We start from the raw sequence: 26,214 nt of genomic DNA on the forward strand, positions 1-26,214 counted from the left end.
ATCCATCTGGCTGCAGCCTGCAGCAGCACTTCTGTTAGAGGTCCATTTCTATTTAGTGTTGCACACAGGGATATATAGTGTGGCAAAGAAATGTTATTTTTGGAGGGGGACAGACACTGAAAGTAATGTGGCAGCAGCACACAGCAAAAGTAATGAGTGGAGATGAATACAGTGGTGAGGAGGCCGCTGGCAGATGATCTTCACTCCATCAATTTAGAGCTAAATCTCCAAATGGAAACATTTTTTTGGGGGGGGAAACGTGCACTAGTTTGAGGCCAATTTAGAATATTTAAACAAACAAACCTTTACTTGCAGGCCTACATTGTTCATGGACTTTGAATAACAATTTCATGATAACAATTTAGATTGATTTTCAGAAAAATACTTCTATTAAAAATGTTCAGTATAGTTTCCTACATTCATTATGACAAACTGTCCTTCATAAAATAAAATGCACTCAGAAGGTTTAGAAAGGAATAAATTATTCAAATGTAATAAGCATGGACTTTTACATCATAGTTTATTATTAGTAATACATTGAAACTGTTAACACAAACCTGTAACTATCTGGAAGTCACGTAATTGACTCTTTGGGGTTCCCCAGCTCTATGGAAGTGCCATTGGCATAGAGAATTAGTGCAGTGCCCCTTTGATCACTATTGTCTTCCTGCACTCTGCCTCATTGTAGGGAAAGAGGTTCAAATTCAGAGGCTGCACACATGAACTCACATAAACTTATTGTCTCAGAGCCTGCTTGTCTGCAAGCCTCCACTTGTACAGCAGGAATGTAAAATTGCACCTAAGCTGGACTGCTGCCAACCCACCTGTTCTGGGACAGGAGTAACTCGTTTGCATGTCCGAGAACAATCTGTAGCAACTCATTTCACTCATCTGTCAGCTGTGGTGTAGTAAATATAAAGCAGGTTGTAAACGCGTAGAAAAATGGCTGAGTGCTGCCTGTCTGCTGAAGAAGCTGAGAGATGGAGGATCCACAAAGAGATAGAGAGGCAGCTTAAACGTGATGAAGAAGATTCTAAAGTTGAGCTGAAGCTGCTGCTATTAGGTAAGTACTATTAGTTCAACAATTAGTTTATCAGCATGTTCACTTACAGCAACTGAAAATGTTTTGGAGAAAAAAAAACTTAAATCAAACCAACAAATCAACATTAAATATATTTTAACAAGAATGTATTAACTTAAGTTTTCAAAATTTAACATGGAAAGTCAATTGCAGTGTGTTGTCACATATTTCAAGGCCACAGTTTAGGCTTATGTTTTATACTGGAGGTTTATTTTTTTGGATGAAAGTGCTTCTGAATTTACTTAGTACGACCTTAATATATTTAGACATTTTCCTCATAACCAAGAGCGTAATACTAAAAATATGGATGTCTAACATTTTTTGGATAACTTTTCAATATTACACAAATGTATTTATTTTATCCAAAACTATGATTGTGAAACTTCTTTTAGTGCCAGAAAAAACAAAAAACAAAAAAAAAAACAGGTGTAACCACAAAGTCTTTAGGATGTATCCCCTGGAAACTATGATTGGCTACAACATGTCATTAATATAGCCATTAGATGTTGAAGCATTCTCTTCTGACTCCAGTTATTAACTCCCTGTTAAGTCTTTATAATGTATCCTACGGTTCCCAGGAGTGTTTTATGCAAAATGTTTTCACGTTGTTGAGATTTCGCTTAAAACCAAAATTATTAACCTCATGATAGCGCCAAAGCTAAAGTCAAGGTTATACAGATTCATCCTCTGGATGACAACATTGTCTTTACTGTATTCTATTTCACTCCTTCCAATAGTTGTTAAAAAAAAGTTCACACTAATCGAAAAAAAGGGAATCTTATTCTCGTGCTAATAGAAAACTCAGACAGACAGACAGACAGACAGACAGACAGACAGACAGACAGACAGACAGACAGACAGACAGACAGACAGACAGACAGACAGATAGATAGATAGATAGATAGATAGATAGATAGATAGATAGATGATAGGTCGATATTGAAGGTCCGAACACGTTTTGAATGCTATCCAACCAATCAGTGCATAGACTTTTAACAATAGCAAAAAAAGGCATCTTCAGTGAGTGGACCGTCATTTTTCAAAATGTTTTGGATATCTTTCGTTCTTAAACTGCAGAGAAAAAATGGACGGAGAAATGACTGTTCAATTAAGAAATATTATTCTGTCGGTATAAAGAATCAAAATTAAAGCACTCATAATGAATTTATGAAAACCTTAAAATTGAATAGCACTGTGCTGTGCTCTTTGAGTCAGCAGTTGTTGATCCTTTTGAAGTAGTAACTAGTTACTCTTTGCATTCCTCAAATATTTGATGACGCCCTGATGACCCAGTTCTATTGTAAATAGTACATGTTGTTCTTATTCAGTTAAACTAGACTGCATTTTAACGAGACTAAACAAGTATATTGAGGCTTTGTGTGCTGTTGCTTGTAAGACATTCGGGTATTGAAAAATAATGACTCATTGTAAATATACAATACAACAAAAAAAGGTGCAAAAAAGTCCTTAGGGGACAGGAAGCGGATCACTGTTTCAAAGATGGACACAAAACCTCTGTTTGGCCCAATATATAAATGTATATGTTCATATATCGATAGAGCTAAGGTTACATTAAAAAAAGGAACCCGGAAAAAAAATTCAATGAAACCTGTTTGCCTACAATTCATTTATGAATTATTTTTCATAATATTTCTGGCATTGCTTAGATGTTACCACAGTGCTCTCTTAGGTTTTGCAGAGTGTATAAAACACAATCATGTGATACGGAACGAGACTCTTGTGGCTAAGATAAAGAAAATGGGTTTACATGTGGATTTTTTAAAATCTAGCAATTGCATTTTGTTGTGCACCACACAGTATGGTATGGAGAGCTTTTGACTTCTTTGCATACCAGGCAGGAGTAAGTATAAATCAGGTGAAAGCATACTTCTAAGATATTCGGGTGTGTAAAAGTGCTGTAGAGTTTACAACACACTGACAGAGTCTCGAAGTAGGCATTATGGCAGGATGTACTATTTACTCATTAGAATTAACGATGGCAATTGAAATGATTATTACAGTTTCAAAATGTGTAGTAGGTCAGGAGAGACAGCAGGATGGGCTGCGTCTACCACCAGTTAGGGCCTACAGTACATTGATAACATGACATAGAAGCTGAAATGCTTTTTTTCAAGAAGCACTTTTTTTCAAGAAGCATTTCAGTGTCCAGGGACAGGCAAACACATTAACAGATTTGCTGTACTCATTCTGTTTGAATTCCCCACTGTATTTTTTTATAATAATTTATTATTATGATTGAATTTGTTTGATTGCAAGTCTTGCGACACATCGAAACAGCTTGTGGAGATACAGTCTAACCTGGCGTTGGTGAGCTCTCCCCCAAATTCCTTCCTGTTTTTCCCCTTCCTCTTTCATATGTGGGTACGATGGGCAGTGAGAGCTAGCACAAAGGGAGTGGATCAAGGCTAACTGTCTATCCTTCAAATGCAATGCTGTTTGGGTTGCGGTGGCAACTAAGGGCCATGTGGTAGGCTATGTAACATCAGTACAGCATAAGGGCATTATTAAGATGAGCTGTTTCTTCACTGAGTGCTTATACTTTTATAAGGGCACAGGTATCTTGTTTTGATTTCAAGTTTTTCTATTTCTCATGCATTGGTCTCATTCATTTGATTTCCCTAGGTATTGGTGAAAGTGGGAAGAGCACTTTCATCAAACAGATGAGGATCATCCATGGCAGTGGATACAGTGAAAATGACAAGAAGGTTTTCACTCGGCTGGTGTTTCAAAACATCTTCACGGCCATTCAAGCTCTGATCAATGGCATGGAAACTCTACAGATCCAATATGTTGATGAAAAGAACACTGTAAGATCCTGTTCAAATTTATAAAAGACTACACTAATGTCTTATGTAGAATTTGATCTAATTGACTCACTGCAAAGAGAGTAGAGTCATTGTCGCCCTTAATTTGCCACTTGGAAATGATTACAGCGTTTGACCTTCCCACCTGGAAAAGGTCAGAGTGAATATAGCAATATTACTCTGCTCTGAGCTACAATGTTAAAAAAAATCCTTTTGCAAACTACATTTACTCTATCTGTGTTTTGTTGGTGTCCAAAAAATCTGAATGAAGTACTGCTACTGCAGTTCTCACCTGGCTGATGGTCTATTAATAGGTCAGGCAAAGATTGAAAGTTTGTGTTAAAAAAAAGTCCTCTGTGTTTCAGAGCCATGCAAAGAAACTGAGCCAAGTACAGGCTGACCAGGTGTCCAAGATGGAAGCTTGGCAGGCAGATGCCATTAAGAGAGTGTGGAATGACCATGGTGTTCAAAGGTGCTACGACTGCAGGAGGGAATTCCAGTTATCTGACTCTGCCAAATAGTAAGTCTTTTATTTGTATTTCATCGCTTTGGATAAAGCTAAATGGTCTTTCAGGAAAACAAATAATGTGCTCTATTGTGCACTTGTAATTTAAATGAGAGATAACATATGTACAATCCCTGAATGACATTTAATTGTATCCAACCATGTTTTCATGTGAAGATATTAAACTTGTTGTATTGTTGTTCACTTTTTAGTTACCTGAGTGACTTGGACAGAATCACAGTCCCATTTTACATACCCACGCTGCAGGACATCTTGAGGGTCAGGGTCCCCACCACAGGCATCATAGAGTACCCTTTTAAACTTGAAAAATGTACTTTCAGGTAGGGTATTTTATTTTATCATGCCCCTGTAAAAGTGTTGGAAAAAAAATCCACAGAGCAATTTGGTTTTGGTGAACTATTTTAATGTAAAGGAGGAATGTGCAACATTTCGCACATTGACGCATCAGAAATCAAGTATGTCCTCTGTAAATGTCTCTCTGAGTCTTCTCTGATAGTCTCCGATAAATGCTGTTTTAGTCAAGGACTAGAGATAAGAAAAACAATCTACTCTCTCTAAGAGTTCTGGATAACGTCCTGTGTCAATTTACGTGCAATGTGAAGATACAAGCTAACTAAAGAGCGCTAACATTAGCCTGCTAACCCAACACAATGCAGGCCACAGGCAATTGCAGCCTGAGCTAAGGACAATTTTTTTTGATTTTAGCATTCATAAGCTAACAGTCAGCATTAAGTAAATAAACGTTTTCTCAAACCTCTGAACTTTGTGTTTTACTTCCATCATTGTTCATGTTTGTCTAGGATGGTGGATGTGGGTGGTCAGCGTTCAGAGAGGAGGAAATGGATCCACTGTTTCGAGGATGTCACCTCTATCATATTTTTGGCTGCCGTGAGCGAGTACGATCAAGTCCTCTCTGAGAGTCCGAAAGACGTAAGGTCAAATGCTTTGGATATTTTAAGGCCTTGATGTTAATTGTTCTCAACAGTTTTTTTCTTCTCCCAACTTTTTAAACAACTTTTATTTCTGTACGTTAGTCACCGGTTTAAAACTATTCTCACCTCATTCTTCAGAATCGGCTGATGGAGAGTCTCGCCTTGTTCAAGACCATCATCTCTCACCAGTGGTTTCAAGAGTCCTCCATCATCCTTTTCCTGAACAAGACTGACTTACTGGAGGAGAAAATCAAACAGTCTCATTTGGCAACCTACTTCCCAGCATTTAAGGGTAAAACATGCCACCTCATTTTGCTTTTCAAGAGTGCATTCACAACTGTGTTGAAAATTATTCCAATACAGTGCACCATACTTTGTCTTCGTTTTAAATTAAAGCTGTTAGCCCTCTGATTCTGACAACTTTTTTACTCCACAGGACCTCAGGGTGATGCCCAATCTGCGAAGAAATTCATCCATCAAATGTATAAGGAGAAGCACAGGGAGCACATTCAGGCCCTCTACACCCACTTCACCTGTGCCACAGACACAGAGAACATCAAGGTGGTGTTCAAAGCTGTCAAAAGCACAGTTTTTGCAAAACTTATTGAGGACATAAACCTTGCATAAGGAGGAGGTTCTATGACAAAGACAGTTTGAGAAAGGTGGTCAAACATGTTTGAACATTGTCACTGATTTTTTCGCTGCTGTTGATTTGAATGCATTTATTTAAAAGGAAAATTTCAATATAACATAGTTTCCATACAGAGCATGAAACTGATGCATAAAGAATATATAGCTATTACTGATTTCCAACTCGTGTCCCTAGTTGGGCCTTTGGGTAAACAAACAGAGTAAAAATGTACAACATTCGATCTCATAAATCAAAGATAAATTACATCATAAAGATTGCTGCTCATTCAATCAAAACCATCAAATAGAGAGGGTTGCTGGTGGTGCAGTGGTTAGCACGCGCGTCCCCATGTATGGAGGCTACAGTCCTCAACGCAGGTGGCCCAGGCTCAACTCTGGCCCGTGGCCTCCCTCCCCCACGTCACTCCCACCCTGCCTCTCCCTGATCTCTGTCTCTGTCTCCTATCTCTAAAAAAAACCAACCATCAAATAGTGGCGATCAGACAGCAGAGTCAGGCACATGTATCTTAGCACTTTAAAACTTTTACTGTGGAAACAAAGAAGACACATTACTTGAATTCCTTTACTGGTGGCAGACGATCTGATCATAGTATCAAACTGGTTTGACAAAGTCCTCATAAACAAAGAATGTTATCCACCTCACCTTACAACTCTGGAAGGATGGGAACAACTGAGCCTCAGTTCATATTTATGCAAAACAAATGTGTATGGGTTACAGCAACCATGGAGTCTATGTAATGTGTATGTTTTTTTCATGTATTTTAAAATGTAGATATCAATATATTATATGTGTTTCATATACATTATATACATGTTTCAGACAAAATGGATTCTACGTTTTTCCTTGTCTTTTGTCACATTTGATGTAACTTAAAAGTATTTTCTTTTGAAGAAACGTTGGTTTCTGTACAGCAATACAAGATTTATCTCATCGCTCTTTACAACACAGCTACATGGCACTGATTAACCAAAGTCTGTTTGCAGGTGTGGCCACACTGATAGGCAACCTTTGAAACAAACAGTGGTCAAAAAATATGCAAAGGTCTGTCAGGCTGTTCTCGGTGTTTCTGTGTAACTGTGGGGACTGCTTGGGGTAAGTGAAAAGAGTCATCCAGCGAGGTTAAACCTGTGTGGGGCCTGTTTCTACACAGAAGGAGAAGACAATCTAGATACTATTGATTTGATCTGCTTTGCGGCTGTAGTTTAATAGTATAAGGGTTGAAAAGTTCAGCTGTAGTGCAGAAAATAAAGGACACATCTGAAGTTGCTTTAGTGGCATGGTAAGCTTCCGATATTTGCTTTGGATCAGTTGTCATTTTCTTACCAGCATGTGGTGAACCAGTTTACCAATTTTATCAGCACATGTAGCTGACAATATTCTCCTTTACTGCTGTTTTTTACCCTGAGGGCTACAAGAAAATCATGTAGCTGCACAGCTCGGCTCACAAATCTACTATCAGGCATTAAGGTAGCAGTCCCACACTCCTTGTTGGTAGTAATAACACAAAACCACCTACACATACACACACAGTTTATCCCTTCTAGGTGACAGTAATAATAATATCACACAAACGCACCCCCCTTATAGCCTTATTCAGCTGCCTGAGGAAGCTGCTTTGCACAGAGCTGTTAGAGCAGGTGATCGCCCATATTTGGTAACAGCCCTGATCATGTGACCACAAAATGGTGGAAGCTGTGAGCTGTTTGTAAGCTGAGCATCTCCATCGAGAGGGCTGGAAGCAGGAAATAGGCAGAGATCCTGGAAGTACATCCATGATCTGAGACGACAACCAGCACAGAGAATCCCGAGCTCCAGCAGTGCGGTGAGTAGATCGATGCTTTTTTTATTCTGTGGAGATTAGAAGAAATGTAAGAGAGGGATATGATCTTGTTTTGTTCCCCCCCCCCTCACAGCCTGCAGACAGGAAGCGAGGAAGAGGGAGGGGTTGCTGTCATCAGCACTGGGTTGTGGATGTTGATGGAGAATGCACAAAAACAGCTGATGCTCATTCTGTTTTGATGTAGGAACATGTGTCATTCCTTATTCTTTTATTTGCGTGGATTTGTAAGTGTCTGTGGGCACTTGATGCTCATATTTCTGTGTATTTTTAAAATGACAGTCATCAAATCTGTGAAGGAATCATCTTTTTTTCGTTTACTACATTTTCCCCATTCTAGGCAGAGAGTGCAGACGTGGAACGAGGACGTTTCCTTTTTCATGCGAGTGAGCACACGTGACTCACTGTGAATTTGCATCTCTGCCCCAATCTGTGCTCAGGCAAGCGTGCACTCATTCGCTTTGAATCAGCACTAGAGAAGAAGGACGATGGGGAGGGGGAGCTTGTCATGATGTAACAAGCACACCCCCCCCTCCTCCTCTCTCCTCCCCCTTTCTCGCTCAACCAGCACTCAGCATCACCCCCCCTCTCCTCCAGTTTGAATGGAAGGATTACTCACAGAGGAAGGACGACCTTTAACCTCCAAATTGTTCTCATTTCTCTCATCCCTCCTCCTTTCCCCACCTTCTCTCTTTTTGTCTTCACTTCCTGTGTTTTTAGATTACTCAGGAATTACCTCTAAATATAGATATAGTGGATGTATTGATCTTTTGAAATCAATACATAATGCTGGTGTGCACATAGCTTTGTGGTTTTACAAATAAAGTTCATCCAATACTGGAATTTCAAGGTCCATGCTGATATTATCAGGATGTAAAACTCAGCTAATCAGACTCAGATATGTCAGCTGAATACAGTGCACTTTGAAAAACTGTGACCGAGATTGATACTAAATTGGACGATGAACTTGTCAGTGCTCTCCGCTGTACAAACATGAATAATGTTGCCGCTGCATTGAAAAGACTTCAGTCATACTTTGGCATCTTGTACACGTACACGTCTGATTTAGGTGTAACCTCAACTCACCTTAGAGGCGGGACAAACCGGAACAATGAGGAAATACAGGCTCTCCAGAGAAGAGAAGCCAGCAGATGAGTGTTACATTATCCTGTGAGGAACTCTTTCCAAAAAAAAAAACAAAAAAAAAAACAGAACAAGAACAAGAACTTTTTTTTTCGAACTAAAGGGTTCGCGTTAAAAAGTGGCCAACAAATGATGTGTTGATGAAAAGTGCTTGATGCTGTTCAAGACAACATTGCTGCCACAGAAGTGCAAAGACAAGAGGAAACAACCTTATTGACCAATCTGTTTTTGTCTTCATCCATTGTCATTAATGGAGAAGGTAAAAAGAGTGTTGTCTTAAATTACATCTGGAAAACTGCAATAAAAAAAAACCAAACATGTTATTATCATGCGCTGAAAATGTGACTTCAGTAAGTAAGTTTAGTAAGTTTTTGAATAAAAAGACATGTTACTGAAACATTGTCAAACGGCAAGGGATTCATCTAAAAAGAACGAGAAAAAAAAGGAAATCTGTGTGATGACAGCCCCGCCCTGTCCTCTGTGTGCAGGTCTAATCAACAAATGTAGTTCAGTTTAAGCAGGAAAAAGAGTTAACTGTTCATTGTTACCTGCTCTGCCTGAATCACCAGTTGTGATTTGACTGCTGTATGGGTGCGTCCATGAGGATTAACACTACATAGGAGGCAAATCCAAGCTAGAAAACTGCCTCAGCAGTGTTCTTACAGACATCAACTATACAACACTCACTATACAGTATAAAACCATAATTACTCTTTACCTGGTCCTCAGCAACGAGGGCTTTGACTGAGTGTTATTGGAATATTACTGGTGGCCTGTGGTGGACTTCCTATGCTCCATAAGGAGGGAAAGGCTAAGGGGTGCTGCACTCTTGAATTGCGATGCTGGAGAACTTAACGGTTTAAAATTTTGTCAAGAATTAAAAACCATCCAACTGATCCTCCTCAGATTGATTTAGTTGTTTACGATTTACAGACTATGTGCAGTGCATAAATCAAGATATTATCTGGGTTTGTCGTAGTAAAATGAGAGCCAATTTAAAAAATGTAATCTCCTCACAGGTCCTCCAGCGGATGGACCTGGCATCAGAGAGCAAAATGAACTCTGAGGGGGGCGAAGGCAGACCAGGTGAGCATGGGTCAACTGAAGCTCTGAGACTTCATCAGCTGTTCAAAGAAAGACGTTTTTGATTTGTTCTTTTCTTCTCAGTCCCTCCTACCTCTCTACCCCTGCAAGGAGGTGCCAGTCAAAGAAAAAAGCTATCAGCTCCTTGCATCAGCCTGTCACTGGACCAAAGCGAGGATGACTTGGGGGAGACGCCAGACGATCTCGACATTAATGTGGATGACCTCGACACGCCAGATGAAGGGGATTACCTGGACTACACCGACCATGAAATGGACTGGGAAGGTGGGCCATTGAGTGTGTCACAAATCATCATCACACTTTAGGACAATTTTTAAACACAGGACATTTCCCTGGAGGAAAAGCACTGTGTAAATAAAAAAAATTACCCAACTCCATTCACCCTCTTCCACTAGGGTACTGGCCTTGTGTATAATGGCTCTTTTTACAAGGTCATGGCCAACTGCAACACCGTAATGTAAAAACGTTGATAGTTTTTTGACAGTATTTGTTTTTTCTTTATAACAGACCCTAACACAGCCAATAGGAGTGGAACAAGTGAGCCTTATGATCCGATCCCAACATATAGCGCGGAAGAGGAACGTCAGGATGGCAAACTTTGGAGGACAGTCGTCATTGGAGAGCAGGAGCACCGCATCAACATGAAGATCATTGAGCCCTACATGAGAGTCATCTCCCATGGAGGTGACTATGTTGAATATTACTTGTGTTTACAAAAGCTTTGTCTAAAAAACCCAAATGACCTAAAGGTCATTATCCCTGGAGTATCATATCACAATCACCCACTGTTTTTGAGCTAGCTTTGCAGCTAACGAGGCCTCAGGTGTTGATGATGATGTCTCATTTTTCAAATGCCTCCTTTTATCTTGGAGGACAGAAAACAGAAATGAGGAAATAAAGCTGTTAGATGAAACCACAAATGGGTTTTTATATAATCCTCAAGCTGTCAGAGAGTAAACTTTTCACAAACTTAAAACAGTGGAATTTTGAAAATCTTGTTATTCCTGTATGTTTCTTGAAAGTGGATGTGCTCGCTAACACATCGCTCATTGATTCTTAACAGTATAATGCGTTGCTTTAAAAGGAAGCTGTTTTTTGAGGTTTAATCAAATGGCTTGAGTTTGATAATAATGTTTATGGTTACAAGTACGGTATATATTTGGTTGACGTCAAAACCAGACTTTGTATTACATCAAAACCTAATGATGAATTAATATCAAAAGCAGACACTAACTTGACATTTAAATAAGAAGGTAAATTATGTCTAAAAGAAACCATGGATAATAATCAAATACTGATATTGGAGTGACATCGTAACTTAACATTGAATTTTAAGTCTTTAAAGGATGGTGGTTCGTAGATTAGTTTGTTGGCCCTTTTTAAAGAAGGTCTTTGATTTGGTCTAAGTCAAACTATGTTGGTTTCACAGCTAGCAGGCCCCATCCCCCTCTGTAGAACCCTCCTAAGCCTAAATAAAATGGGCTGATCCTTCCATATAACCACTATAGGCGGAAAATGGAGCCCTTATTACAAGCAGAATATTTTCTTTGCATAGACTTTTGACTTAAGTGAAACCTAGCTTTCCAACGGAAACATAGATGTCTGTCACTGAAAAGCCAATATCACCATCTTCGTCATTTAGACAAAAGACCCTCCATCGAAGTGTCACCAAATCTGGTAATGAATGGGTTGGAATAAAAGGAAATTACATTATTCTGACTAGTTTGAGGAGACAGGGTAGAGAGAGACAAACGGACAAAAGACACCCAGATTGGCTGATACAACGAACAAAGAGGAGAAAAATAAGAGCAATCAAGTCGTGAAAACTATGCTAATAAAGGTCATGAATCAAGGTAAAGTGAACTCTTACTTATTTTGTTCTGTGTTTTTATCAAGGTTACTATGGTAACGGAGTGAATGCCATCATAGTGTTTGCTGCCTGTTTCCTGCCAGACAGTGACAGAGAGGAATACCATGAAATAATGGAGAATCTCTTCCTGTGAGTATTACAATGCATTGACTTCCAAACTTTAAAACAAATATTCTACTATTTTAATCATTATTTTCCCTTCACTGTAAGTCAGGAATTTATTCACTTATGCAACTGCAACTGCATCACTATAACATAGTGACATGAAAAGGAATTATAACACAGCCAGACTTGTTAGTATCTATGTTGGAATGACTCCACATATTCCTTGTGGTCCCAAACAAGACTGAGTATGGAGCCGGCCTAGCAGCTCCAAGAGGCTTTACAAAGGATAGAGTCCAGTCTTTCTTAGTTGCTTACAATTAGATCATTCACATTCAAGGTTTTTACAAGTATTTCAAACTTTTTCTGGGGGAACATTTTTATTGCTATCCCTTGCTAACTATTTAATAAAAGCATTTGACTTACTTATGGTCTGGGGTGCTGGTCTAATTAAATCAGTTGAGAAGGTTGTTCATAGGCAAAGCCCCTCATCGTGATGACCGGTTTGGCTGATGGCCTAAAACCATTTGGTACATGTCAGCCACACTTTCTCTCCCCCACATATTCTGTCTCTCTTCAGCTGTCCTATCTACTGAAGGAACTAAAATAATGTTACTTGTGGTATGAAGAGAAAGAAGCAATGACTTGATTTTGCATGTTTAGTCTTCTCTTCACACACCTGGAAAATTCAAATCAGCCCAAGTTAAAATGTAGTTCTATTTAGTAGGAAGCATGAGAAGAGCAGAAGTAAGATGGCGACCTCAGCTGCTAATTATCAGCATCAGTGTGAGCATGTTAGCATGCTAACATTTGCACATGCTTTTTGATTTCAAACAAAAATATCAAACAAAAATGGTGAATTTTTGATTAACACATAAAGATATTAACAAATGTTTTAAACCAGCTATATGACATATATATATTCACATATGGAAAACTCTCTGAGTAATGTGATAGATGTGATTGTCTAGTTTGTTTGTGAGATCAACCATGAAGATATCTTTATTGTTGTGCTGGCACAGTCGCATTTCATGCTTGGACATCCCACAGGCTGTTCTGTGAAAGATATTGAGTAAGCCGGCACATCTGAGAGTTTTGGATAGAAATGAAAGGAGGTACGCCAGGGTGTCTGCAGTTTCTGATGCCAAGTGGCTCGAGGTCTGAATCCTCGTGAAAAGGAGTTAACTTTAGCCGGTGGTTAACGACATGCATGCTTGATGTTAGTGGGAGAAGATCACCACAGTCACGAAACAGAGTGGATCTTCATTGTTGATTTCTGGAGAATGACATTGACTCAGGAGAAAAGGAGACTTATACTGAGCTCAAAGTCATTGAAGTTAGAGGAGTTATTGAGAAAAACCAGAAGGACTTTGTTAGCCAAGGATATTCATCTTTATTTTCAAAGCATCCGACAAAGTTCCCTGCTGTGCGAGAAGACGGAGCGAATTTGGGGTGTTGTGAAGAGAAAAGAAAAAGAGATACGTTTTTCTGGTGTAATTCAAAGTATTGGATTTCAGAATAGAAGTGTTTTGATTGAGCTGCTGAGGTGAATGCACAGGAAGAGGAAAAGAACAAGCAAAAAAGTTTTTCCATGAAGCAACATTCTCACCAGTTTCTTGTCACTAACATCAAATGATTGAGTTTTTTAAAAATACTGCAAGAATTTCAAATACAGAACAACACAGCATATCTCGATACGTTTCTGACTGTTATTGGCTGTCAGATTAAAGAAACATGGCTCTGCAATTCTTACTTGCCCATTTCACTATTTTAGAATCAGAGGACTTTTCTGGTTTTTTTCCATTGTCATTTAGAGTTAAGCAGATCTGACAATAAGTCTTTCAGTGTCCACTTAAGAGTTCACTTCATTGAAGTCTTTCACTGTCCATTTAGTTCTTGAAAGGTTTAGAGCCTACTATTGTAAATACATTACTGTCAAGATATTCTCCAAGTTTTTCTATAAAGTAGCCAGTGATTTTGTTTGGTTATTTTTTCCATTTGGTATAGGCAGCTGTGGCTCAGTTGGTAGTCGGTCGTCTCTCAACTGGAAAGTCGAGGGTTCGATCCCCAGCTCCTGCATCAACATGTGCAATGTGTCTTTGGACGAGACACTTTCCCCAGAATTGCTCCTACTGCGTCGTATGGGTTTGAATAGGACTAGTTACTTCTGCTGGTCACTAAAAGCAGCCACGGCAATTACAGTGTGAAAGAGTAAGTGTGACATGCAGTGTGAAAAAAAGACTAGAAAAGCGCTACACAAGCTCAAGTCCATTATGACTTACTGTATTCAGAATGAAAGTCCTTTTTGAACAGATGATAAAATAAAAAATCATTAAACTTTTGTCCATGTTTAAACGTTTAAACAACTATGGGATGAATTCTGATTATATTGTTGTACAGAAGTTGATGTTCACAGGAAAATGAATCCTAATGACTTCAGAGATATCTTCCTTTTGTTTTAGCATCTCTATGAGAGTGCCATTTTGGTTTTTGAAATGAAATGTCTGAACAATTATTGGCTAGACCCAAATACAAATTCTATCCAAGACAGTAGTCAAGGTCTTCATATTCAACTTTTGTGTATTGATGAACATTTTTTTGTGTTTTCTTACTTCAGATATGTGATCAGCACACTGGAGCTGATGGTGGCTGAGGACTACATGATCGTGTACTTGAATGGAGCCACACCTCACAGAAGAATGCCCGGCCTTGGCTGGCTGAAGAAATGCTATCAGATGATTGACAGAAGGTCTTTTTCCTCTTAATCAGTTCATATTTTGTGGTATCTTTAAAAAAAGTAATATCTCTCCTGAATGAAAAGTACAAATAAGACTAGCCAAGGACACAATCCCACCTAACATTTGACATTTTGCGTTGTCTCTAGGCTCCGGAAGAATTTGAAATCCTTCATTATTCTCCATCCGTCGTGGTTTATCAGGACCGTTCTAGCTATTACCAAGCCCTTCATCAGGTAAAAAACCCCCCTGAATATCTTTAAGGATTTTGGCTGTCCTTGGGTTTTTAAATGTTCATGCCCTTCATGCCAACTTTTGTTTTTGTTGTCCAACACTGCAATGTCTTTTCATTTTTGCACACAACTTACTCACTGAAGAGCACAATGTGTCAAGTGTAAATTACTAAATGCTAGCCTAAGATTTTAAACACAGAAAACATTATAGGCTACTTCTGAACATCACCACACTTGCCTTGTCTTTGTAACAATCTGAGCATGCTGTGTTAGCATTTAGTTTACTGCACTTCTGTTATGAAGTGCAGCCTCAGAAATGCTAGCATGGCTGTAAAATACTTTGAAAGAGAACAGACAATAATTTTGTTTCTCGGATGCCAAGCCAGTTACTTCCCAACATCTTCTTTATGTGCCTGTCATTGCACTGGTATTTGATTTTATGTGTGCATGTCCATGTTGCTCTTGTCACAGCGCCAAGTTCAGCAGTAAAATAAAGTATGTGACCAGTCTGGATGAGCTGCAGGAACTCATCCCCATGGAAAGCATCCAGATCCCAGAATGTATCATTAGGTGAGTCCCTCCAGGCCTCAAAACAATGCACCAACCCCAGCTCTACTAAGCATGAACTATCTCTTTACATATTCATCTTGTCGTTTGAACTCTCACCTTTAGACTTGACAAGCAACTGAAGGAAGCCGCAGAGAACTCAAAGTAAGTACCGACTCTCCTGCCTCTCCTCTCTTTACTTTCCTTTGCAGAGCCAGTTGCCCCTGCCTCAGTTTTATCCTTGGCTGGAGCACTCATTTATCAGATGGCTCACTTTCACATCACAGAGACTCTTCTGTTGGAAGAGGACCAATTGGATCTGACTAAGGCTGCAATTAAAGGACGGAGACTGAAAAAAAAAGTTGCTAAGATGCTAAATGCATTGTTTTATCTCATTTATCATTACTGTAAAATAAATGAGCCTGTCCTTATTTCACAGTGATTGATTACACTGTTAATAAATGCATGAACTGTAGAATCCATTATAATCTCTTGCTGACAAATTCGTCGTTCCCACTGCGGTCATTTTCCTTTAATTGAGACACAGCCCAAAGACGACGTGTGTTGAGTTATAAGTGGTAGAAATGCAGAAAATATTTCTTGATGGATAAGCAACCACTTAGAAAACGCATAGTGAAAATCTTGAGGAATTATGGGTCCAATATAAAAACGAAAAACATAAAGAGAAAATAAACATTTGCCATCTCTAGACAAAGGCTAATGTTAGCATCCAGCGAGCCTTTAGTTTAACCATTACATGGGAAGTTACTGAAAGGTAATGCAATCTTTTTATTGTGTGGTGGAAGATATGACCAGAAAGCAGTATTTATCAACCACAATATTGCTAGGAAGTAGTAAAAAGCTAACTTCAGCTGTTGTTTTATAGTAGCTAAAATCCAATGTGTTGTTTAGCAAAAGGAATGTTTGGTGCACTTTTCTTTTCCTATCTTACAACAATTTAGTTTTGAAAGGTTATAACAGCACTTCCTGTAATTTAGAAAAGTGACTGTCTGCAAACATTAGCATTTGTCTGACATTTGGTAACAGGTGATTAAAAAGTTGTTTTAGTTGAAATTTGGTCTAGTATATTTCCACTTTATTACTTTTGATAGACTGAGTGTCTGGAGCGAAAAGGTCTAAAAAAAAAAAAAAAAAAGGCAGCTGTGTGATTGTCAGTTGTGCATTGAATCACAAGTTATATGTCTTTAAATTCACCAAATAGCCTGTCATAAAAATGTAACATTTCACCCTGTCCCTCGTTTTCTACTTTAATTCAAGAATGAATAGTTTTCTGCTGGGACCGGAGCCAGCGGCAGCAGCAGCAGCAGCAGCAGCAGCGGGCAGAACAGAGTAAGTCCTCGCAGACATCTAAATTCACACACAGAAGAGTAATGGCCCGGTGTCAGCAGTCTGTCACCCGTACATAAACATACCCATCTTTAATGTCTCTGTTTTGTTCTGTTTGGTCTTCTTAGCAGGCAAAACACAGCCGGTGCCAGCAGCTCTTAAACCCAAGACTCCAAAATGGATGGGTCACCTCAATGTTCAAAAGTCACTGTTGTATTTTACGGGTGAAGTTTGAAGGCCTGTTCAGATGTAGCGTGTGTGTTTGTGTGTGTGTGTGTGTTTCAGGGGTTGCCAATAAGTCACTGGAGTTAAATATGAAATTTACAATCTTACACTCAGAGGTAGATCTCATTCTTTAAGGCTGCTGTAGCATCTTTACCTTAAACTTACAATCCAGAGAACTATACAGTCGTGTGATGCTTGGCAGCACGTCCAGGGTAGCATCACTGTTCACGGTAGGGTAGGAAATGCAATTACACACCAGACAGTGCACTGCGCAAAATCCATTTGTAGAGTCGATAGTGTTTGTAGTTGTGTGCATGAGAAGCAGTGAAGCAATAATATCATCCTTTACTGGTTACACGCTCTCAGTATTTCAGATAAATAAGCAACTTGTGTGTCAGCAACTTCCAATAAAAGCACAAGGTTTTTGCCAAAAAGAAAAAGGAAACCTTGTGCCATAAATGACCAAGTATTGCAGTTAGGCAATCACAACCTCTGTCTTAGTGAGTACTTGTTCTAAAGCTGAGAAATAATCTTACAAATAGAAATGTTTCACTTTATAGAGTCTATGAAACCAAGAAGTAACAGGTTAAATATCAAGTTATAAGTGCAATCTGAGAGCACGTCTTTAAGCTCTGCAAAGACAGTACGTGTGTGTGTTTACAGCCCGTCAAATACATGAGCATAATCTTCAGCTTCTCTTGGACCGTCATGATGAAACCTCAGAAGAACATCAAAAAGGGATATCTGTAAAGCACAATATCTTCAGTGTGTGTGAGTGAGCGTCTCGACACGCATGTGTGCATCAGTGCATGTCCTCTCATAGATAACAGGCTGTCCTCTCACACTCAAGTCTTCTTTCGTGTATAAAGGATGTTCAGACAACTGATGGATCACTGTCTAGTAATTTAATAAACATGGACTGAAGTCTGAGTTTTGTTTTCAGTCATTTCAATCATGTCAAATGAGCCAGTTTCACTCTGATTGCTGTGCTGCTAAATTAGAAATCATGAATCAGTCTTCTAGTGCTTTCTTTTTTTCAGACTTTATTTGAACAGAACACCTTTGAAAATGAAAAGTCAAAGTGAGGAAGACACATGGGAATGTAGGAACGCAAAAGAAATACAATGTTGAATCAACCTTACAATGCAAATCTGACAAAACAATTAAAAAGATGGATATGATTCATGACATTTTCAAAACTAGGTTATACTAATTCAAATTATTTGTATATATATATAAAGATAAATGCAGGGAGCCAACATACTTAAAAACAAGACTAGAAATGAACCTTAATATTTAAAAAAGCTCTCGAGATTATTTCACACTGAGCTGCACTTTTCATTTTGTGAATGGATAGCAGTTGTAAAATGCTACTCTGTATAAATAGCTTCTCGTGTCTCATTTCAACTCATATTCAGAGGAGGATATAATGGGTCTGTCCCTCCTGGGCAGGAGGACATGAAGGGCACAGGATAAAGATTTTTTAAAAATCTTCACCGGAACGCGTAGCTCTCATCATCGTACTCCAACTCATCCTCGTTGTCCTCTCCCAGCTGTCCGTACCGGAACTTTCTGTACACGGTGCCATCCTGACCCATGTAAACAATGTCCTCATCCTCGTCATCGTCATCATCATCCTTAGCCCCTGAGCGACGTTCGTTGATGTCAACCAGCTGAGCCTCTTGGAAGCGGCCTCCGGAGGAGCTGGCGCCACGGTTGCTGTGAGAAGTAGAAGAGGAAGAGCTGTAGCCGCCATGTCTGCTGCCTCCGTATCCCCCGCCGGAGCCCAGCTTCTCGTAGCCGCGGGGAGTGATGTCCGGGGGTGCTCTCTTGGAGCGGGAGTGTCTGATGAGGAACACTACGGCTACTAGTCCAAGCACCAACAGGATGCAGGCGAGGATGAAAAGGGCCAGGTTGCCTCGAGCCTCCTCTTCCTCCTCGTTTCTGAAGGCCAGGTTGGTGCTGAGGACACATTCGCCTTGAAATCCCACACAGACGGGGAGTCAAAAGACACATTTAATGTTGTCATATTTAATCTCTTCAAAATCACATCGGTATCAATTCAAAGTCTAAAATGTGAATCAAGATTCTCAAATGTTGTCTGGGAGGAAAGGTGACCCTGTCGCTTTTCAAAATCATACACTTTACCCAACAACAACTTTCACAGTTGTAATTTCAATTATTCACTTAATTCTGTCTGAGTTTTGTTTTCTAAAGTCCAGATCAGAGAAGAAAGGAGCAGATAAATAAAAAATGCTAACTGGAGTCACCTTCACTCATTACAATGCACTCTCAGTAATAAGCTTCGCAAGCTTCAGAAAGTCCTTTTCAGCCTTTGTTTTATCCCCCAGGGTTTTGCCTCCCAGGCTAAGGCTCTTATTATCCTAATGCCCGTTTGTTGGTGCCGTTTGCTTTTTTAGAGGAATATTTTGTTTATTTTGTTTGTCTAAACTAGATACCATTCTTCTCCAAACATAAAAGATAAAATCCTGGACCAATAACCGATAGAACACTGTTCACTTCACTACAGATTCGCACAAACGTTATAAATCCCACAGTGTCTGTTCTCTTAAGAACACTCAACTTGATTTAAAGCACCTAAGAGTTAATCTCTAAATTATTAAACATTCCCGATTTAATAAGCCACAGTTCAAATATGAAATTTAGGAATTATTTAATAAGTGTTCAAACTACATCAGGACTGTGTCAGTCAGCTCTGATTAACAGTCACCTTCAATTCCCCAACAGTACAGTAAAAAAAAAAAAAAACAGTGAGAAGAGTGCAGCGAAAACTAGGGGCCGACCGATGTGGGATTTTTGGAGCCGATATCAATATTAGGGCGAGAAATAAAGCCATACAGATACATTGGCCGATATCTTTCTACCTTAGTAACTGCGCATGTACAGTACGTGCATAACTGCTTGACACTGTGCAGAGTGATGATGCTTGTTGTTATCATATATCGCCCTCTGCTGGTGAAAGACAGCTGCCAGTGTAACACAATGAGACTCTAATGATGTGCTATTTGACTGGTGAATATCTGGCAATATCTGCGATAAAATGAGCCGATATGCTATGCACATATCAGCCAATATTATCGAAAGACCAATCAATCGGTCAGACTCTAATCCCTTCAGACAGGAATCTCTGTTTTAGAAAATGTAGCATTTTGTTCTTTGGAGGTTCATGACCAGCATGATGACAACACAGCACAGCTAATAATCTAATCTACATGTGGCGTCATCATCATTTGTTATCACATTCAATATGTCTGTAGCTTTGGGGCCGAAACTAGTCTCTGGGCTTTAGGAATAAAATTCACAGTATCTGAACATAATCAACTTCAGCTTAATTTCTTTTTTCAAACACCATCAACACAGAAATGTTAAAAAAAACAAAAACAAAAAAAAACTGTCAAGGCATTATGGTCATTTCTGACTTGTTGTTTTGCATCATTGGTGACTTCTTTTAAAGACTTGCTTATATATTTTCTTTTGAACTCTTTAGCTTATTTTATATTGAATCTTTTGCTTTCATTTTTTTTTTTAACTTTTATATCCCTTTTCTCTTATTTATTTTATTACTTTTCCTGCTTTGATATCTCCTTATTTCTTTTGTGTATTTTTGATGCTTTTATTTCTTCCTGCTTCACTTCACTGTCTTAGATGGCTCTTTGTTGCTTAACCTTTTTTTCTCTGTTTTTATCTCTGCTGCACTTTTTGTTCTTTTGGTCTAAATTCCTATTGAGTGTAGCTCATATTGCCTTGCTTTTGTTTCACACTGAGTATAGTCATTTTTTTCATAGACTGTAAATATTAATGGTCAAAGCCTGGGTGTCTGTACGCTGCTGCAGGGGGTTGATGGAGTCCCATCAATGGTGGCCACCATACTGAAAATGCTGTCCCACCCCTTAAAGTGTGTCATCAACGGCCCACAGCCTACCTCGAGTCTCAGTGCAGTTACAACAGTCCTGCTGCTGTGTCGAGGCCGCCTCCGCCTCCTCCTCCTCATGGCGGCAACACAGCAGACAGCGACCTCCAGCTTCTAAGATGGCCTGAGGAGGACACATGGTGCAGTTGGCTGAACCAGGACCCCGACACTCCAGACAGGAATTGTCACACTCTTCACACGCGTGGCCTGAACCCTGATGAGGGGTAGGAGAGAGGACATCACACACAGACACACAGCTACAGCATGAACTCTACATCAAAGCTTCAAAGAAAACTTTCATTACCAAAAGGGCTGAATATAACTAATGCACTGCCTTTCAGCTTAACCAATTAATATGCATCTACCTGCCAGACACTTTCCATCTGTAGCCTCACAGCATGAGCCAGGAGATTTATTTTGAATCATGACACAGTCATAATTTTCACTCTGCTGTTTGAAATTTCTCGTGGTGCAGTAATAAGTCAGCCTGAGTTGCATTATTTGACACCCGGGGCCAAAACATTAGTTAATGATTATTTTTGTGGAGCAAGGACAGGCTTAGGATTTTTTTTTTCCTCTAATGAAAAGTGAATATTTGTGAAATTAAAACTTGATTTAAATATTGAATGGTTACCTTTATAATAGGATACTGGCCTACATCGCACATGGATTCACACATGCCATCAGAGAGCAGAAATCCAGGGGAGCACGAGTCACAGGATCGAGAATCTTTTCCTGCAGATACAAGACAACTCAAAGGGTAAGTCTGGAAATCATCTGGTCTATTATTTCTGTTGATCGAAAAAAAACAACAACCAATAAATGTATTACATAAAGAGGTAGAGCTTGATCTTCAAGCCGATATAGACACTCATCAAAGACAAAACCATGCTTGGAGGGATTTAGATGGTTTTCATTATGGTTGCTTTTCAAAGTATAGATATTCACTTGTTTTAACAATGTGGCTCTCTGGGGTATTAGCATAGTTTTATTAGGGAAATGTAGATGTGAGGCCACTTAGATAAGGTCTATTGTTATTCCAGGTCATAAATGTACCATGCTGTCCAATCTTCAGCGGGTTTGTAAATGATTCCTCTTTAGATTTAATAATCCATCCAAAAGTATCCCACATCTGTCAGACGTCAGAAAAAGGGTTTTCTGTGTTTCCAAAGTTGGATATTGACCGTGTTCCAGTGTTTTCTACACTATACTGAACATTAGCACTTGGATTTATTTCATAACTCCGTCATGAAGCTGTAGAAATTAAATGGAAAGGAAACCAAGACTGAAAATGGTCCCAAACAAATACACATTTCTGCTTCAGTAATTTTTTTATATTCCAAGTTCTTTAAGGAAAATGATAAGCAACGTAAAATAAACAAAAGTATGTTCTTCGTCTTGAGTGAGAACCTCACACTTCTTGATTTCATTTACAAGAATTTATTGGCACAAACAAGACTGAGAAATATTGACAGACTTGTGGCGAAACTTTGGATTAAATAAAAGTTAAATAGTTCACATTATTCATTTCAGAATGGGTAACTAAATGCTTCTTTGTTGGGTTTGCAGTATTCTGCATGAACCTGCACTGCACAGTCTATAAGATGAATGCAGTCGATACGCGGCACAGTCCGAGCAGTTCAGCGCTTTCACATCTGCAGTCCGTGGAGACAACAGAAGCATCAATAGCTCATCACCTACAACGGTGTGTGTGTTTGTATGTGTGTGTGTGTGTATTCCCACAGAATCAAATTAGTGCTGAGTGGACGCTCCTACCTGAGCATGCTCTGCAGCTGGCGTGGCAGTGCTCGCAGGTCCTGTGCACGACGTCGTGGAAGTATCCCTGAGGGCACGAGGGGAGGCAACGGCCTTCTATCCGTAAGTAGATGAGACCCAGAGCGCAGCTCAGGCAGCTGTCCTCCCCGCCCCCAATACACTCACCACAGCTCGGGTCACACTTCTCACACATCCCAGAGTCCGCGTTTCCATAGTGACTGGTGGGAAAATTATGATGGATAAGATTCAATTAAAGAAGATGAGAGCTTTGTTTGTCCTCAAAGGAAATTCCTCTCCGCTGCCACTCAGTCACAAACAGCTGTAATCATCTCAAACTACAATGAAGGAGAGAAAACAGCCACAACAAAACACTCGAAGGCTCTACTGAGGACATGACACAAACTCTGGATAATAACGTCAAAGTGAGAATCTCTTTTTTTTTGTTTTCATGCTCCATTGCGGGTCTTAAAAATATTAAGGGTTGCAGGTCAACAATAAAAAAAAAAGTCTTTGTGTCCCTTGTTTGAATATTTTACTGCAAATCAATTTAACAGGACATTAATTTAACTCTCACTGCCTTCCCTTATAAAATCAAGTCTAATTAGCATTTTACAGGCTGCATGCGTGGCTATTTAAATCTCAGGCTAAATTAGCTTGATCTCCAAATTGCAGCCCTGTCCAGTTAACTAAAGGAAAGCAATGGTTTAGAGTCCACACTGACATTATGAGACTGAGCCCATCTTTTATTAATGATAACACTGTGTGACCACATTTAATGTGATAGATGAGCAGCACAGCTGGGCAGTGAGCAGGCTGAGCTACCTGTGCTGGCAGGTCTCCACGCACTCTTTGCCCTCTCTGAATAGGTGGAGTTTGCAGGCCAGGCACTCATAGCTATTTCCCCCAACACACATCCGACAGGAAGCGTGACATGGTTCACATTTCTGGCCCAGCTCGTCCTCATAGTAGCCGGTGGGGCATGCGTCCACACAGGTGCCATCTGTAGCGACAAACACACAGGAAGATCACACAAACAAACAAGTCACAGATGCTCGGAGAGTTTGGAGATATCACAAGGCCTGCAAACCCGACTCACTGAGCAGGAGATGTCTCTGGTTGCAGCTCAGGCAGTGAGTTTTGCCAGGACCTGAGCACCTGTGGCAATATTTGTGACACGGATGGCAGTCCCCATGCCGGTCTGCGTACTCGTGAGGTGAGCATTTGTTGGCTAACGGCACACAATGGCTGTGGCCCTCGAGTCTGTGGTCGTCTCTGCAGCTGGTGCAAGAGCCGGAGTGGGGACCGGAACAGGTGAGGCAGGAAGCGTCACATTCTAGAAAGAAAAAGTTCACTAAATCAAATTAAGGATGAGACACATAACAGGAGGAACAAAATCTATTAGTCTTGACTTTCTATTTGTCTGATAATTGCACCAAATCTCTGGAGCACACTTTCATAAATGCCAGAGAAGTTTGAAAGGGTTTTGACATATAGTCTTTCTTCTGTGAAGGTAAAGCTGAGCGAGAGGAGAAAATTAACTTATGCAAAACAACTGGGGAGGGGGCCTTCAGCCGGGACTCAGCCTCTGCACATGAAGTGCAAGCGTCTGCATGTATGTGAATAATTCATTCACTTGAATGTAGTCAGAAAATGAACGTGTTTGTTTTCCCCCCCATTGTGTCCTTTCTGTGTTTGTACAAACAACTTCTCTATCCTGTGTTGAGCTAAGATGAAAAATAAACAAATCCCCCACTGTCCATTTTGCAGTACACCACTCTTCTTCCTTTCATATATGTTACTGCTGGCAGCTCCTGTATGTAGCAATAAAAGTGGGCATCGCCTACAATGTTTTCTTGGGAGAAACACAGCACCCTTTGTGATTTTTGAATAACAGAAAAAAAAAAATGGAGCAGTGTGTTTTTCCTCCAGGGAACCATCTTTGGCATCACTGCTCTGTTTTTCAAGGTTTGACAGCTGCCTGTTAACCGTCTGAAAAGCGTTGCTATTTTAGTCAGAGCCAACGTCAGGAAACACGCTCAGGCAAAGGAGAGGAATATAACTGAGGAAAATCATTGAGGGCGTTCTACAGGACAAAAATGTTACATAAGAGAGGAGAAAACAAAGTTTGTGGAGAAGTGGCGGATCTTTTACTTTATTGTATCCAAAATGCAAGACTTCTGAAGGTACAATCAAAAAGAAATCATATAATATTATCAATATTTTTATTTTTTTTATTTTTTTGGTTTTGAGTTAGTTTGAATTTTTCTGCTCTTAATAAGCCTGGAATAGCAGAGCTGGGAACACTTACATAAATGAAGTGAAATGTTAATTGTGGGCATTAACTTCAGATGCTTTTATTGTGAAATGAGGCTTGATCTACTGTTCTTGAAGGAACTTCTGGAGAGCTCTTGGAGCGACCACTTCGGTGATATATATATTTTTATACAAAGTTTCTATTATTTGTTCATTTTCAGTTAAGACGTGCATTTTGACTTCTAGTCACCTCTGAAGAACTCTGGAGAAATATGTAAAAAAAGCAGATGTTTCTCTTGTTTTGAATGATAGAGGTTAACACAAATGTTTATAACTAACCAAATTAACTGACTAACGAGCAAAGTTAACAGCTTTGCTAATGGATGAAATTTAGATATTTTTAAAATAACTGTTCCTACCTTTACTTACAAGATGACACCTTTAAAACAGGCAGATAAGCTGTTGCATTTGTTGTCTGTTTTACCTCTACATTCTGCAGTTAAAGCGTCTCGGTAGGTGTGGGCGGGGCAAGTGGCCAGACACGCCCCATTGTACAGAGTCACCTCCGGGTCCACACACTCATCACAGTCGTTGCTGTTTGGGCCGTCACACAAAGCACAGTCGGAGTGGCAACGCAAACACTCCCCTCGCTCTTTGTCCTCGAAGAACCTCTCGGGACAGTCGAGCACACACAGGCCCTCGTGGAGAAAATGATACTCCTCGCAGCCTGAAGAAAGAAGAACAGCCTTTAGCACATGGTGGCCTGGCGTAAAAAACAAACAAACAAACAAAAAAAAACAGCACATCATAAAAAATAAAATTAAAAATGTTTTGTATTTTTTTGGGTTAGGATTGATGTTGTGTTTGTTCTAAGAAGAGTTGTTGGGTTTTGTGAATTTCGTTGTTTAATTGAAAAATAACATTTGTCGTCCAAATCTTTGATTTTTGAATCAGAATCAGCTTTTTGGCCAGCTATGTGCACACAAAGACTGTCTGACTGACAACTGACAACAGTGCAGTGGTGAGGAGTGTGTTTGATACTTTAATAAACTGGTTAATTTTCTGCAAAGTTGTTGAAGGTCACCAAAGAACTACA

At 39.6% G+C, this 26,214-nt stretch overlaps 3 protein-coding genes across 4 annotated transcripts in view; 2 read left to right on the forward strand and 1 right to left on the reverse strand.

The window, feature by feature from the left end:
- Positions 1-942: 942 nt before the first annotated feature.
- LOC306837046 (guanine nucleotide-binding protein subunit alpha-14-like) lies at positions 943-6,393 on the forward strand (the record flags this gene model as incomplete). The annotated part of the gene is made up of 7 exons (XM_079364503.1): positions 943-1,063; positions 3,725-3,909; positions 4,272-4,426; positions 4,624-4,752; positions 5,233-5,362; positions 5,503-5,656; positions 5,801-6,393. 7 exons carry the CDS (start codon positions 943-945, stop codon positions 5,989-5,991), a joined length of 1,065 nt encoding a protein of 354 aa, XP_079220629.1. The 3' UTR covers positions 5,992-6,393.
- A 1,268-nt stretch (positions 6,394-7,661) lies between these two features.
- prune2 (prune homolog 2 with BCH domain) lies at positions 7,662-18,088 on the forward strand. The gene is made up of 11 exons (XM_079364504.1): positions 7,662-7,838; positions 10,016-10,082; positions 10,164-10,364; positions 10,608-10,784; positions 11,997-12,099; positions 14,690-14,821; positions 14,957-15,043; positions 15,512-15,610; positions 15,713-15,751; positions 16,865-16,936; positions 17,062-18,088. The coding sequence occupies exons 2-11, from the start codon at positions 10,028-10,030 to the stop codon at positions 17,093-17,095; spliced, it is 999 nt and encodes a 332-aa protein (XP_079220630.1). The 5' UTR covers positions 7,662-7,838; positions 10,016-10,027; the 3' UTR covers positions 17,096-18,088.
- Positions 18,089-18,176: 88 nt separating this feature from the next.
- The window catches only part of pcsk5a (proprotein convertase subtilisin/kexin type 5a), a 30,312-nt gene continuing 22,274 nt past the window's right edge, over positions 18,177-26,214 (reverse strand). Inside the window, exons 31-37 of one of the 2 annotated variants that reach the window (XM_079364434.1) lie at positions 25,603-25,845; positions 23,962-24,198; positions 23,688-23,865; positions 22,866-23,083; positions 21,724-21,824; positions 21,102-21,303; positions 18,177-19,136 (exon numbers count right to left, since the gene is read on the reverse strand). In XM_079364434.1, the coding sequence (XP_079220560.1) occupies positions 18,652-19,136; positions 21,102-21,303; positions 21,724-21,824; positions 22,866-23,083; positions 23,688-23,865; positions 23,962-24,198; positions 25,603-25,845 (1,664 nt within the window). In that variant the 3' untranslated portion in view covers positions 18,177-18,651. Of the gene's footprint in view, positions 19,137-21,101; positions 21,304-21,723; positions 21,825-22,865; positions 23,084-23,687; positions 23,866-23,961; positions 24,199-25,602; positions 25,846-26,214 lie in introns of those variants that run through there. The other variant, XR_013780848.1, reaches the window with a different exon arrangement.

This window comes from Symphodus melops (genome assembly GCF_947650265.1).
Source record: "Symphodus melops genome assembly, chromosome: 16".
In the NCBI taxonomy this organism is placed as follows: domain Eukaryota; kingdom Metazoa; phylum Chordata; class Actinopteri; order Labriformes; family Labridae; genus Symphodus; species Symphodus melops.